This window comes from Pollicipes pollicipes, unplaced genomic scaffold (assembly GCF_011947565.3).
Source record: "Pollicipes pollicipes isolate AB1234 unplaced genomic scaffold, Ppol_2.1 Scaffold_4219;HRSCAF=4965_pilon_pilon_pilon, whole genome shotgun sequence".
Lineage (NCBI taxonomy): Eukaryota > Metazoa > Arthropoda > Thecostraca > Pollicipedomorpha > Pollicipedidae > Pollicipes > Pollicipes pollicipes.
In genome coordinates, this window is record NW_023596448.1 from 33,453,754 (window position 1) to 33,467,063 (window position 13,310).

The window sequence follows — 13,310 nt, forward strand, 5'->3', positions numbered from 1 at the left end:
CCCGGGCCCGGCCGGCGTTGCGCCAGACCAGACCATCAGACCGTGCGTTTCACGAAGTACAGAGCGAACAGTTGCACATTTAAGGCTGCGGCCGATATGTCCAGCGGATTATGTGCCGCTCAGCAGCTAGAGCGTTCTTGAACCGGAACCAGCTGCAGTGTATTATGTGAGCCGTCTACAAACCAAGTGGCGATCTTAGCGCTGTCTGACCCAGAGGAGCGCCAGGAACCGCCCCGCCCATGCAGACATTTCCGAAGCCGGTCCCGAATGTATCAGGCTGGATCCGAACCGGGCCAGACTGGGCCTCGAAAACGACAGTCGTTTGGTCGAATCCGCTGATACCAAAAACTACCCGAAATATTAGCGTTTTCGGGTATATTAGTCGCTAACACCAAGCAATGAAAACACCTTCAATGAAACCTCATTGACTTTGTGACCTGGTCGTCTGGGCCCAGCCGGACCAACATTAATATTTCAGCGATGTGATGTGTGAATCATTGCCCTAGTTTTCCATGCAGGCCACACCCGCTTACATCCTCAGATTAACACATGTTTCAGTCGCAGAGACACGCACATGTCTTCTTAGATATACTGAGACGACTGCGGAAAATCAATCCACGCACAAACTGCAAACCCTTCGATCCAAACGTCGATATGACGCTGCCGCGGACATGGTCTGACACCGACGGAGCTCACCTCTGGCCAGGGCACCGCACTCGTCCAGCGTCGTGTTTGCTGTCAGGGGATGTACAGGCACGAGGTCGACGGCGCCCAGGCACGGGTGGTTGCCGCGGTGGAGGGACAGGTCAATCAGACCACAGGCAGACTGGCAGAGCGCCACCACGCTCGCACCTGGCGGCGGCGGAAGAGAGCTCTGTGAAGTCAGGGTCTGGCGGATTCGTCGAGGGAAACGTCGGCTTAGAAATAATTGGTAACAAGGACACACAGAGGCGTGCGTGTGGTCTTCTAGTTAATTTGTCTATTATGCAGGGGAAATTACGCGGCTGAGTGGTTTGAAGGCGTTAAACGTGATCAAACTACCCGCGGTGAGCTTCCACTACGAGAAGCTTCCACGGGTCCTCGGTCGTCTTGGGAGGGGCGGGGGGGGGGGTGACAGCACTAATGACCTAACAGTTACATGGGTCGACCGAAAAAAATGAGACAAATATCGCTTCTCTTCCGCCTCAGCGCCCGCCGAACCCCACCGAGCGTGGCTGTCGGCGCTGCCACGGTGAGCACGGTCCGATCGTAGTCCTCGTCCGAGAAGATGCTGAGCACGGTGGCGGCGGCGCGCAGGCCGTGCTCGCGCAGCACGTCCCGGGCGGCCGCAGCGTCGCCGGGCTCTAGCGGCTGGCCCTGCTGCAGCTGGGGGGTGACGCGCAGGGCGGCGGCGGCCACCCGCTCGACAAGCGCCCGCTGTCGGCCGCATGAGACGTTCACCAGGCAGGCGGCCAGCTTCAGTCCGTCCGGCACCATCTGCCGGCGGAGGCTGGTGAAGCGCGCCCACTGACAAGGTTCTGCAATTTTGCAGACCGCCCCGGATGAGTTTGAACTCACAGGTTTGATGCCATCATTCACTGATTATATGTGTATATGAATATTCATCTAAAGTTTTGTACATCTGGGCCGTACGGTGCTGCAAATCATAGCGAACTCATGACGGCGTAGTTGGCTGGGTACATCACAGCAAGGTAACACGAGTAGATAAGCTTAGATCGACCTGTGACATCGAATCTTGATGAGGCCGGACAAGCGGCCGCACCGACCTGCCACAGCGGGCACACTACAGACGTAGGCAGGGGCGCGAGCCGACGGCGGGGGAAATGTGCGCGTGATTTTCGGCACAAAACACCCTGCACTGCTCATCCTCCCTAAAGGGAGGTCTGCCGCCGCTGGGCTCAGGTGTTTATTTGAGGTTCGAGTGACCCTGGCCAGCGCCATTGACAAGAATCGCCCCACTCTACGGCGTGAATCCAAATAACGCAACCAAGAAAACCACCGTTTCTTGAATTGGATGGGGAGAGGGGGGGGGGGGGGCTGAGCCAGTAAAGGCGACCTAACCGAAATATCGATTTCCCCAGAACTCGGCCACCTTGATTTGCGTGCTCGATGCCAAAATTAGATAAAAGTATAGGTGAGTTTGAATTCTTGTATGTCAAAGGAATACCTTCCGATTTGAAGCCAATGTGATGGTGATAGTGATGCGATATGACTATGATATCCACGGTGGTGTGTTTAGGTACCTAGTGTACCAGCAGTCCAGACACTTGCTGCATTTCATTAGCCCAGCATTCCCTTATTTGCTTATATGCTCAGACCAGGTAAAAGATACGAAAAAGATATAAAAAAGAAATGACACCCCGGACGTAACCCACCCACCAAAACACGCCAACAAGCGAGATTCTCTCCGGAATCGCCCCACTTTCTTCTTCAAAGTCCGTCCCGCTGGCTCAGTTGATCAAATCTCCTAGCTTCCGATTCATCCACCGGTGACGGGGTGGGTTCGAGTCGCATCAGGCGCTCGCTATTTGGCCTTGACAGGTATGCTCTGCGGCCATACCATGCCCGGACACTCTTGACTGATCAGGGGTCCTCCGTGGATTCTCCCCATTCGCCCGACAGGCTCTAGACGCTTTTGCCCACGTCCAGGGTCATGAGTCCCATGTGGCGGGAAACGCTCAGTTGCTTAGGGCCCTTCATATTGGTCTCGGGTTCGTTCCACTTGCTCGGAGGGCCTTGCACTGTTCCTGGGGCCCGTACAGGGTAAGGCACCGAGCCACTCGATTCCCAGAGGCCCTCTCCATTGATCTGGGCCCTTTTCTTTTGATCTCATTTTCGGAGGACCCTTCACTCCTATCGGGACCCTTTCCGTTAACCTGCCCGGACACCCTTGATCGCACAGGGGTATTACTGCGGGTACACTGGTCTTGGGTAATTTCCCTTTGCTCAGAGGGTACCATGCTCTGGCCGGGATCTATATGCCAGCCTGCCGGGGAACTTCCATCGTGCAGGGGCCCACCATGTTGGCCTTGGTGCCTTGGCCGTGGAGCAGCAGTTGGATATCCGTCGATGAATTTTACGTGGAGTTGTGCATAATTTTGCATGCCGCCGACGTCGATCTGTGTGATTTTCGTTGGTTATTGAATTTGCGACACCTGATGTACTTGTTCATCACATTTTGATATATTTTGAGTGCTAGGATATTGTGTGGTCTCTCATATCAGATAAAGCGGATCTGCATTAGTCATCAGCCATCAGCTGATCACATCGACCTGCCGACTAGCCGTAAATAAGCTGGAAATCAACTCTGCACTTGATTCTGATAGTATTTAGCGACCAATCTTAGTTTCTTCGCCAGCTTTTTCAGAAAAACACACCCTCAAAATGACACCGTGACCTGGAGAAAATTAATAAGCTCTACGTTTGTGTATGCGTAGCACGCCTAGTTTTCAAGGGTTGTGCACTGTGAAATGGGCTCCCGTATAAAAAACATAGCACAATTCTTACAACTTACTTCTTGTAATGCGATTGTGTATTTTTAGGAGGGCCTCAAAATCTACGAGGGATACAAGGTTGCGTACCCGCTTCCCACTTGACGAAATCCTGGACCCGCCCCTGCTCTTAGCATTGGTTTTGAGATGGAGGGAAAATGTATGTTTAGCAACCAGCCAAGCCTTGATTCGTTGCACGCCACCGTGACGTCATGAGCTGCAATCAGCTGTCGGAAGCACGATCTCTCGTATTTATCGGCATCTTGACCATTATGGCACAGGGCAATCGTAGAAGCGCGAGGGCAACAAGTGGTGTGGGACTTTGAGGTGGAATGGTCCTTGGCAAGTGGATGCGTAGTTCAAGGGGGGCCGAGTGAGTGTGCGTGGCGCATGAGAAGTCACCAGTACATCCAGTGTGCTGCGCGAGCGACCCCGAATTCCTCTCAGGGAAGCAATATAACTAGGCGAATTTGTCAGCAACTATTTCGACGAGCTTGGACAGGTGGGTGACATCGAGTGCCCAACTCCGCTCAGCGATGGAACGAGAGGGTGCCATTTAAACGTACGTACCGCCGTGGTCGTGCCTTTCGGTATGTTATGTTTCTTCTAATTCACCCGAATTATGTCAGGCGTAGATGGTCAGCCATCAAGCACACAGCTGACTGACCAACGAAGATTGTTTGTGTTCTGACCTTCAGATTACTATGACGTCATGTGGGCTCTCAGTCCCAGTTACATTATGCGATGCCCCGAAAGTGCCATTCAGAAAACATCCAAGCTGGGTTTTGTGCTTAATTTCCAAATTGTGGCTCAATCTGTCGTGTATGAGCTGAACGTGCCGCTCTAAGTATGTTGTAGGTGTGTGCTGTATATCGACAAAGTTGTAACTAGGCTGAGTCGATGAAACACTGCTTTAAAAAGCACAACACCGGGCCATTTTTGGTTCAGAATTCATGAATTTCGCCACCTTAATTTTGTTATATAGAACAGCTTGTAAACTCAAAGGCGTACCAACAGTTAGAAGTAAGCACATTTGATGGTCAAATCATATTTGATGCCTTGCCTCCATGTTTGAAATTGTGAAACATTCCCTTAAATGTGCTTTTCAAGTGGAAATGGTACCCCGTCTCACTGTGCACGCACCGACGTATCTGTAACCTGACATGACTGCAAGTGAAGGTCTTCATCCCTATCACTCTCAAATACCATACACTTTCAAGGCTGCGACGCATACATGGCTGAAAGCCAAAGCTAACCGGGCATTCTCCTCAGGGCATGACGACGGTCGGAGGTTAACTTCAGAAAACATTGTGTATGTACTTGGGCAGGAGACGGTGGCGATAGTCCCCCAATCTGTCCCATCCATAACGCCAGCAGCTTGTCTCAATCACTCCGCAGAAGTCTTACGATGTACGTGATGGAGTTTTAGCTGACGCGAAAATGGAATTGGTTTTGCATCACAACGCTGCATCCGCAATGCAGCGTCGGCTGCGGCCTTCCGATTTGGAACTAATATATTCGGGTTTGGGTTCTCGTTCCTTAAGTTCGAATCACGGGCTTTGGATTCGGCTTTACGTTTTCAAAATGCGAAGCCATGAGCTTCGGCTCGCAGTGCGAAGCTTTGAAGCCACCGACTTCGGCTTCACCTTTGGCTTCGTGACATTGTCTAGGATTCGGTTTCGAAGTCAGAAGCCTGCCTGTGTTCTGATATCTGAACAAACATGAACTATATCTTAGTAATTATTGGCTACATTTGCATCGTTTAACATTGTTTAACGTGGTTTAAACGTCGAACCAGTGTCGTTCATTCACAATTCTCTGATGTATTGAGCGCATGTTATTATCAGAACAAAGCACCTTTCTTTTGTTGTAAACTTCAAGTACTCTATGGGATAAATAAAACCTCAGCAATTTTCTTGGTGTTTCTTTTCATTTACACTTTCATGACGACAGCCATGTACACTTTGTACGCACAATTGTGCGCTACGTTCCCTGGGACGCAGGAAGAAGTTCCATTGGGTAATGGCCCGACCGCTTTCGTCGGTGGTCAGGTTTGTTTTATTGTGATGCGCGGATTTGTTTCGGCTGAAAAACGAACTACGGGAAAACGGGCCTACCCAGTTCGACGGTGGTATTAAGCTGTTCCTATGTCCCTGGGCATAGCTAGTGTTTTATTTAATAAGCTAACAAGGTGTGACAGAAAGCATATGTAAGTATACTAGGCTGACATTTGAGTTTCGCTGGCCCTTCCACTTTCCCATCCGACACGATTGCCTCAACATTGACTTTGAGTCTCGCGCATTTTCAAAGCAATCGTGATACCTTGACGAAGACAATGTATTCATTGGAGTGGAGTACAACTCCTGCCTGAATCAGAAACAAGTCAGGAGAACACCGACGCCTTATCTGCCGGACCAACAGGAACTTGATGGGTACGGTAAAATTGTCTTGTCATTCTAGTTACTTACCATGAACTATGCGTGCCAACGTCTGACATGTCTTTACATGTGCACAATTTTCATGTGTAAAGGCGCAATTTCCTTTTGTAACGTAATGTGGTGGCCAGATTCTTTGGATGGCTTGCGATGAAGCGCCACAGGGGTTGGAGCAATGACGTCATTTCAAATCCGTAAGGGCGACCAGAACAACCTTCACAATGCGTCGCTTCCTCGCGTCAATTTCGTCGTTGTTTTACATTGCCATGAACGCTTCCGATATCATTGCGAGTGATTGTTGCTTGCCTAGTTTTGTGCTATGACGGCGATGAAGTGAAGACGGAATACCTGCTCTATTTGTAGTTTCTGGTCCATTTTATGCTCAATTCTGGTCGTATGTATCCGTTGTAACTGATTGTTGCCTGTACGATGACACGGATGTTCCGGATAGTCACTCAATGAAATTATATCTATGTGCATTGAGCCAGATCAACATACATGATGTAATATCTGTGATTTGTACTGGTTGAGCATGGTGCGAGGAATTTAGAACATCAATTTGGACCTGCCGTAATATGCTACACCTAGATAATGTGGAGGAATGCCACTGGCAAAATGCTGTGATGTTTGGCCTATGTGTGTAATTCAAGCTGCTAGTATCCACTATGAATTAATTGTAACCATTTGGCCATGTGCTGTATGAATTAGTGCTAATAAGTAGTGGGCCATTAGAACTGTATGATTTAATATCTTTCTAGAACACACTTGGATTTTAAAAGCTTGCAGAATAGTCACAAATAACCCAGGAAAAAGATGTGTTTTAAAGCAACTGTGTAGAAAACTCACATCACTTGCCCCTGATATGGTGTGGTCCAATTTCAGCTTGATCAAAATAACATGTTTGATCATTTCTTCTGCAGATCCCAACAGTACATGATTTTCAGCTCCCCTGAATATTGCTTAGAAATAGATGTTTTTTCATTGCTTGCTTGTCATGATTGATGGCACCCAGAAATAAAATGATGAAGCTTAGACCACTGTTGTAACAAAGAGCTCGCAAAGTTTCAAATATACCCATGCTTGCTGGTCAGTGCGCATGTGCCGCTGCCCTTGACAGGCACCACTGTATGGACTGATTGTGCTAGCCGTTGTGTGGTGTAATGTGCACACCAGCTTAGTTGGCTATATCTGCATCAGTCTCAAGTGTAACTTGTAAGGCTTTTCTGGACTTTGAGCCCATAATCTTAATCTATCTAGCTGCTACCCAATTCTTTGGAGGCTTTGGCACATAAATGCTACTTAAACCAACCTCAGGTTCTGGTCAGGACTGACTATTGCCTCACAGTAACCTGACAGTATCTGACCTCGACATTGTTTGTACTGCTATGTCATTGAGGGGGGCAGCAGTCTTTAATGTAGACTATAGGCAGCTATGCAGATTGCACATTTTCTCCATGTGAACACATCATTACAAAATATTGTGTCCTAATGTCTGAACCTGCTCATATAAGCAATGTTGTTTCAGGCAGCTCTTGTGATCTGGTGTGATAACCATGGCAACAAGAAAGGGCATGGGAGCTGACAGGGTCCTTGCCAAGCTGCGGACATCAGTGGACAATGGAGAGTACTATGAGGCACACCAGATGTACAGGACACTGTACTTTAGGTAAGCTCTGCAGGGGTTAACAGTTTATATAGCAGTAAGCATCACAGTTTTAGTGACTGGAAGCTACTGGTATCATGCTGCATGTCAGCACAGTCATCATGACAGTCAAAAATGCCGACCAAATGATTGAACAGATTTATTGAGCATGATTATGCTCTATTGGCTGAAATCACTTTGCTTTATGGCTTTATTTAAAATGATCAGAATAGTCCATAAGCCATGTCAATGGGATATTTCTATTAGTGCATTCACAATTTGCTTGCATATCAGTATGACTCAGAAGCAATGAGAAATCAGCAAGGCATGGTTAGGATAGTGTATCAGCAACGAGCAATTGTTTTAAGCCTAGGCTGCTTATGACCTGTAACAAGACATACTTAGACAGACCTTGTAATGCAGTGCTTGCCATGCTGGCTCACGGCAGTGCATAGTTGTTTGCGAGCCATTTCTACACTGACCCAGTCTGGCGCCTGACATCGTGGCAGGTACTCCGGGATGGAGAAGTGGACGGAGCTGAAGACCCTCCTGTTGGACGGCGCGCGACTGCTGCTGGCCAAGGGCCAGACCGAGAGCGGCGCCGACCTGGCCTCCCTCTACATCGACGTGCTGGCCAAGTCGGAGACGTTCTGCGACGCCCAGACCGTCTCCAACGTGGCCAGGTGCGCGGACACCAGACGTCGTGCCCTCGCGCGGCGACAGACTGCGGTCCAGTCCGCTGTGTGTGCGGACGCCTCGCGACGGGGCGGGCGCGGCGCTTTTCACAGCGGGGCCTGTCGCACGGGCTGCGGCGCGGGCGCGCGGCTGCCACCCTTTCGCCGCGCTGGTGCTGCGCCATGCAGATCACAAGCACTTTACGGACGGCGAGGCGGGGCCCTGTGTGCTGGAGCGCTGCCTCATGACGCGTACCGCCGCCCAGGAAGTCGCGTGGGGGTGGACGCGAACCGCGGCGTTGGCGTCATACCCGGGACCCAGCACTTCGTGCGGGTTTTCCTGTATGGTACTGTATGCCTAAATCCGAGGCTTCGTGTGGAAATGATATCTCTAGCTGGCCATTTCGGACTCTGAGCTTTGCACATCGTTCCCCCCCCCCCCCGTCCCCATTCCTGGATGGGTCAAATTCTCCCCAGCTTTTGGTTGCTCCTGGTACTTTTGACAGCGATGTTTCGGTGTGGCCGGCACCCTCGGCTGCGACGTGTCTGGTCGGCCGGCGCGGTCAGCAGGCCGGCCGCTGGAGCGAGGGCGGCGCCGCGCTCGAGGCCGCCTGACCCGCGTGTCGGCCGTTGCAGCCTGTTCGCCGCCATCGACGCCGAGTCCGCCGACCGTCCGTCGTTCCTGGGCCGCGCCGTGCGCTGGTCGCAGGAGGTGGGGCCGACGGCCAAGGGCGGACACCCCGACCTGCACCAAGCCATCGGCAAGGTGCTCTGGAAAGGTCAGCGCAGGCGGGGCGCGACCCGTGCGTGCGTGCGTGCGCAGTCTCACGGCGTGGGCGGCAGGCGATCAGTTAATGCCATCAGGGTGGGTGTGCTGGATATGAGACGTCCGAATCGTGACAGAGAAGAATTGCGACATGAGCGCGGGAGCGTTAGCCCAGGAGTTTGCTTTTCGTGGAAGCCATGTGTGACGTAGCTTCCACGAATGATGAGACCGGTTATCCCCACGGATTAACGGACGGCTGCTAAGTAAGTTCGTGGTTGCAGGATGGCTTGTCTGGTGCCACGTTTTAGCCCAGGCACAGAAGCGAGGAGGGCTTGGGCGATCTGGAAATCCCGATGGCTTGTTGACTAGTTCTGGTGTTCCCGCTTCCCGGTGTTCGATACTAGCCGCTGTCGTTTTTCGCACATTCGCTAGTTGCCTCGCTGCTGATTTCGATGTTATGACCCACGGGCGATGGTTCACCAGATGCCTCTTGTATGGTAAAGTCGTAAAGAATCATGCGTCTCCTGTGCGGTGCTTTCGCTCGTGCCCCAATTTTGCCAAAACAGGTGACGTCATCTGACGTCAAGCTTGGTGAGGCTGCCCTGACGTTGAGCCGGTCGGTGCTGTACTGCTGTAGAGGATGACTTGGCCATGAGAGTGGTGACGTCATCTGACGTCACGCCTGGTGAGACTGCCCTGACGCCGAGTCGGCCGATGCTATACTGCCGCAGAGGGTGACCTAGCCGGAGCGCGCTACCACCTGATACGCTCTGACGACGGCCAGACATGCGCGCGCCTCCTGGTCGACCTGCACACGCAGCGGGGCGCCGCCGACGAGATCGACCTGTTCATCACACAGGCCGTCCTACAGTGAGTGCGGCCACATCGAGATGACACCGGTCCGCTCATGACACGGCCCGTTCGACGTGGAATAATAAACTCATCGGTGGCCTTTGTTTGTTGATTGTGCGGATCCTTCCGCAGCCGTGGCACTGCCAGACGTCTTTGACGATGCTATCACTTGCCACGATGGTCTCTGTGACGAGTAGTCATTGCGCTCTGCTCTGCCCTACGGATGAGCACGTGACCTGCAGACTATAGTCGCAGTGCTATCGCCTGCACCAGAACTCCCCCGCTACATCTTAAAGTACAGAGATTGATCTCGCGGTATATGCGTTGTCCTCAAGTCCGAACCGTCTCCGCCATTGCGTTGTATTTGCTGCTATTCAGCTGGTGTATAGGCACATTACGATGACGGCGGTTGCACGGCTGTACTGAGCAATAATCGTCATCTTCAAGAGGGAGTTTCGGCTGATGTGTTTAACATCATCGCCGCACTGCAACGCGCGTGGGGAACATCAGCCAACCACCACACACGGAGCGCCATGGCCGTACCGCCGGGAGACCCTGGAGACCCATCACCGGCGTTCCGCTGCCGGCAGGTACCTGGCGCTGAAGAACAGCCACGCAGCGGCCGCCTGCTTCGCCGGCTACCTCAAGTGGCACCCGCTGGTGCAGGCCGACGCGCCGCCCTTCACGCTGCCCCTCTTCAACTTCCTCCACTACCTGCTGAAGGCGGTGGAGAGGTGAGACGGGCCCGGCGGCCGGCTGTCATTCCGGGGCCGGAGAGGCGCTCAGCCCGTTTGTCTGTGTTGACCGTCATGGCTGTGGTCTGCGCTTCGTGTCGAGAGGACCGGCGTTGGTTTTATGTGGCGCCAGTTGTGCGTGTAAGACGCCATCAGGTAACGCACGCGTGGACACGTCCGAACCGGTCCCCCGTGGCGCCTTACAGCGGCAACGGTGCGTGAACGATCTCGCAGTCTGTCGCAAGCACTCAGGTTTGAGCCTCCGCGCACGTGTAGCTGCCCGAGCGTCTGCGTCTCGCACATGACGGCTCGGGAACAGACTGGCTCTTGGTGCCGCACCGGCGCCGGCCGCTCTGGCCGGCCGGTGGGTGCCGTGCCGACCACGCGTGTGTCTGACCGTGCCCGCTCTGGCCGGCCGGTGGGTGCCGTGCCGACCACGCGTGTGTCTGACCGTGCCCGCTCGGGCGGCCGGTGGGTGCCGTGCCGACCACGCGTGTGTCTGACCGTGCCCGTTAGGCAGCCGGTGGGTGCCGTGCCGACCACGCGTGTGTCTGACCGTGCCTGCTCGGGCGGCCGGTGGGTGCCGTGCCGACCACGCGTGTCTGACCGTGCCCGCTCTGGCCGGCCGGTGGGTGCCGTGCCGACCACGCGTGTGTCTGACCGTGCCTGCTCTGGCCGGCAGCGGCGAGGCGGGCCAGTTCCGCGCCCTCTGCGACATCTACCGGCCGAGCCTGGAGCGCGACCCCACCTTCGCCAAGCTGCAGGCGCGGGTCGGGCTCGTCTTCTTCAGCATACAGCCGCCGCAGCGGCAACAGGGCATGCTCGGTAAGGGGGAGGGAAGGAGGGAGGGAGGCGGGCTAGTGAGTGAGTGAATGAGTGAGTGAGTGAGTGAATGAATGAATGAGTGAGTGAATGAATGAGTGAGTGAGTGAGTGAGTGAGTGAGTGAGTGAGTGAGTGAGTGAGTGAGTGAGTGAGTGAGTGAGTGAGTGAGTGAGTGAGTGAGTGAGTGAGTGAGTGAGTGAGTGAGTGAGTGAGTGAGTGAGTGAGTGAGTGAGTGAGTGAGTGAGTGAGTGAGTGAGTGAGGGAGCGAGCGAGCGAGCGAGTGAGACCGCCGCTGGAGGTGTCGGGAGGGCCGGTAATGTGACTTTATGAAATGTGACTTGTCTACATACCTCATTGGTCCTTGCTAGCCTGCCGCCGGTTTGTTGCAATGCTCCCTGTTTGTCAGAGCATTGTCTATCTGCACCAGTGGCTTTTCATTCTGTTACTTGACCAGCGGCCACCCCTCTCACGCCGTCCTGAGCCCCAGCCGCCATCGCCGTCCATGCCGGCCGCTAGTGCTGTGTGCCCGCGTGTGAGGTGATGGCCCAGCCTCTGGCAGCACGTGCCCGGTCGGCAGGTAACCTGATCCAGTCGCTGATGTCCGGCCTGGAGGGCGGCGATGACTCGGACTCGGACGGTGACGCCGCCTCCGGCACCTCCACCAAGTCGCCCGTGCCCAAGGTGGCCAAGATGGACACGGGCGAGCTGGACTGACGCGATCGGCGCCGCCCGGCCGGGGGCGGACGACGGCGCCCGGCCAGCTGATGTGCTGAGGCCCGCTGGACTGAGGCCCGGTGGACTGAGGCCCGCTGCACTGAGGCCCGGTTGATTGACGCCCACTGGACTGAGGCCCGCTAGACTGGAACCCGGTGGACTGAACCCGGAGGCTCACTGGACGGAGGCCCGCTGGACTGACGCCCGGTTGACTGAGGCCCGCTGGACTGACGCCCGGTGGACTGAGGTCCGCTGGACTGACGCCCGCTGGACTGAGACCCAGTGGTCTGGAGCTGGAGACTGACGCCAAAAAGTGTTCGCTGGTGCGCCGGTGCGAGGGACGGGTGCGGAGACGGACGCCGAGGGTGGTCAGCCCGCCGGGCCGGTGGGGTCGGCGCCGCCGGAGGGCGTCCGAGCTCCCGGTGGCCCTGGCTGGCGACGAGCTCGGCCAGGGCTCGGAGAGGCGCCGCCCCAGTGAATCTCGGCTCGGCGGAGGCCCGCCGCACTGAATGCCGTCGCGCCGGCGGCGTTGGTTTGTTTCTAGTCGGCGCGGCGCGGGGTCCGTTCGGCGTACTCGGCCACGGGCTGGGGTCCGATGCGAACCTGTCGCCGCCAGTTTGCTTCAATTAACGCCAGGTGGCAGGGTGGCACCCCGGTCCCGATGACGCGGCCGCCGGAGGGGACATTTGTGATCAGGGTGGTGGCTGGCCGCCGGTATGCTTTATACAATAAATTAATGACCTGGTTAACGTGTGGCATTACTGAGTGTTCGGAATGGATGCTTACCGTATTGTGTCGTGGTCGGCCTGGGTATTCGATGCAAGATGGTCGTATCTTCAAAACTGCGGTCGATGTGGACTGAGAGATGTAATGTCTCGGGTCGCTTACCTACTGCCAGGCAAGTCCAATGTTATGTGTTTTTTTCATTAACCAAACACGTTACGAGCGTGGGCGAATCAGACGATGGGCATAGATCTGGAGCGCTGGCCGCGGTGCCGATGTCGAATGCAATCCCGTGCACTGAGAGCGAGAAGAACGATGTCTTGGTACGGAGCTGACGTAGAATATTTCTTTCAAGCTTTGATCATATGATAATCAGGCAGCTTTGGTGCTGCCACCGATTGCCAAATGAAACTGCTGTCTAGGCTGATTTAAAACTCGCTGCCAAAACATAAACA

The 13,310-nt window shown here is 54.3% G+C and overlaps 1 protein-coding gene across 4 annotated transcripts; it reads left to right on the forward strand.

Annotated features, from left to right (window-relative positions):
• Window positions 1-3,773: 3,773 nt before the first annotated feature.
• Window positions 3,774-12,864, forward strand: LOC119095950 (Golgi to ER traffic protein 4 homolog). 4 transcript variants are annotated; one of them, XM_037218810.1, is made up of 8 exons: window positions 3,774-3,993; window positions 7,452-7,592; window positions 8,078-8,251; window positions 8,879-9,021; window positions 9,740-9,878; window positions 10,451-10,594; window positions 11,277-11,419; window positions 11,996-12,863. In XM_037218810.1, exons 2-8 carry the CDS (start codon window positions 7,480-7,482, stop codon window positions 12,130-12,132), a joined length of 993 nt encoding a protein of 330 aa, XP_037074705.1. In that variant the 5' UTR covers window positions 3,774-3,993; window positions 7,452-7,479; the 3' UTR covers window positions 12,133-12,863. The 4 variants fall into 4 exon arrangements, with proteins under 4 accessions (XP_037074705.1, XP_037074706.1, XP_037074704.1 ...); XM_037218811.1 differs by lacking the exon at window positions 3,774-3,993 and adding an exon at window positions 6,201-6,285 and having other exon boundaries at window positions 11,996-12,864; XM_037218809.1 differs by lacking the exon at window positions 3,774-3,993 and adding an exon at window positions 6,201-6,320.
• The last annotated feature ends 446 nt before the right edge of the window (window positions 12,865-13,310 follow it).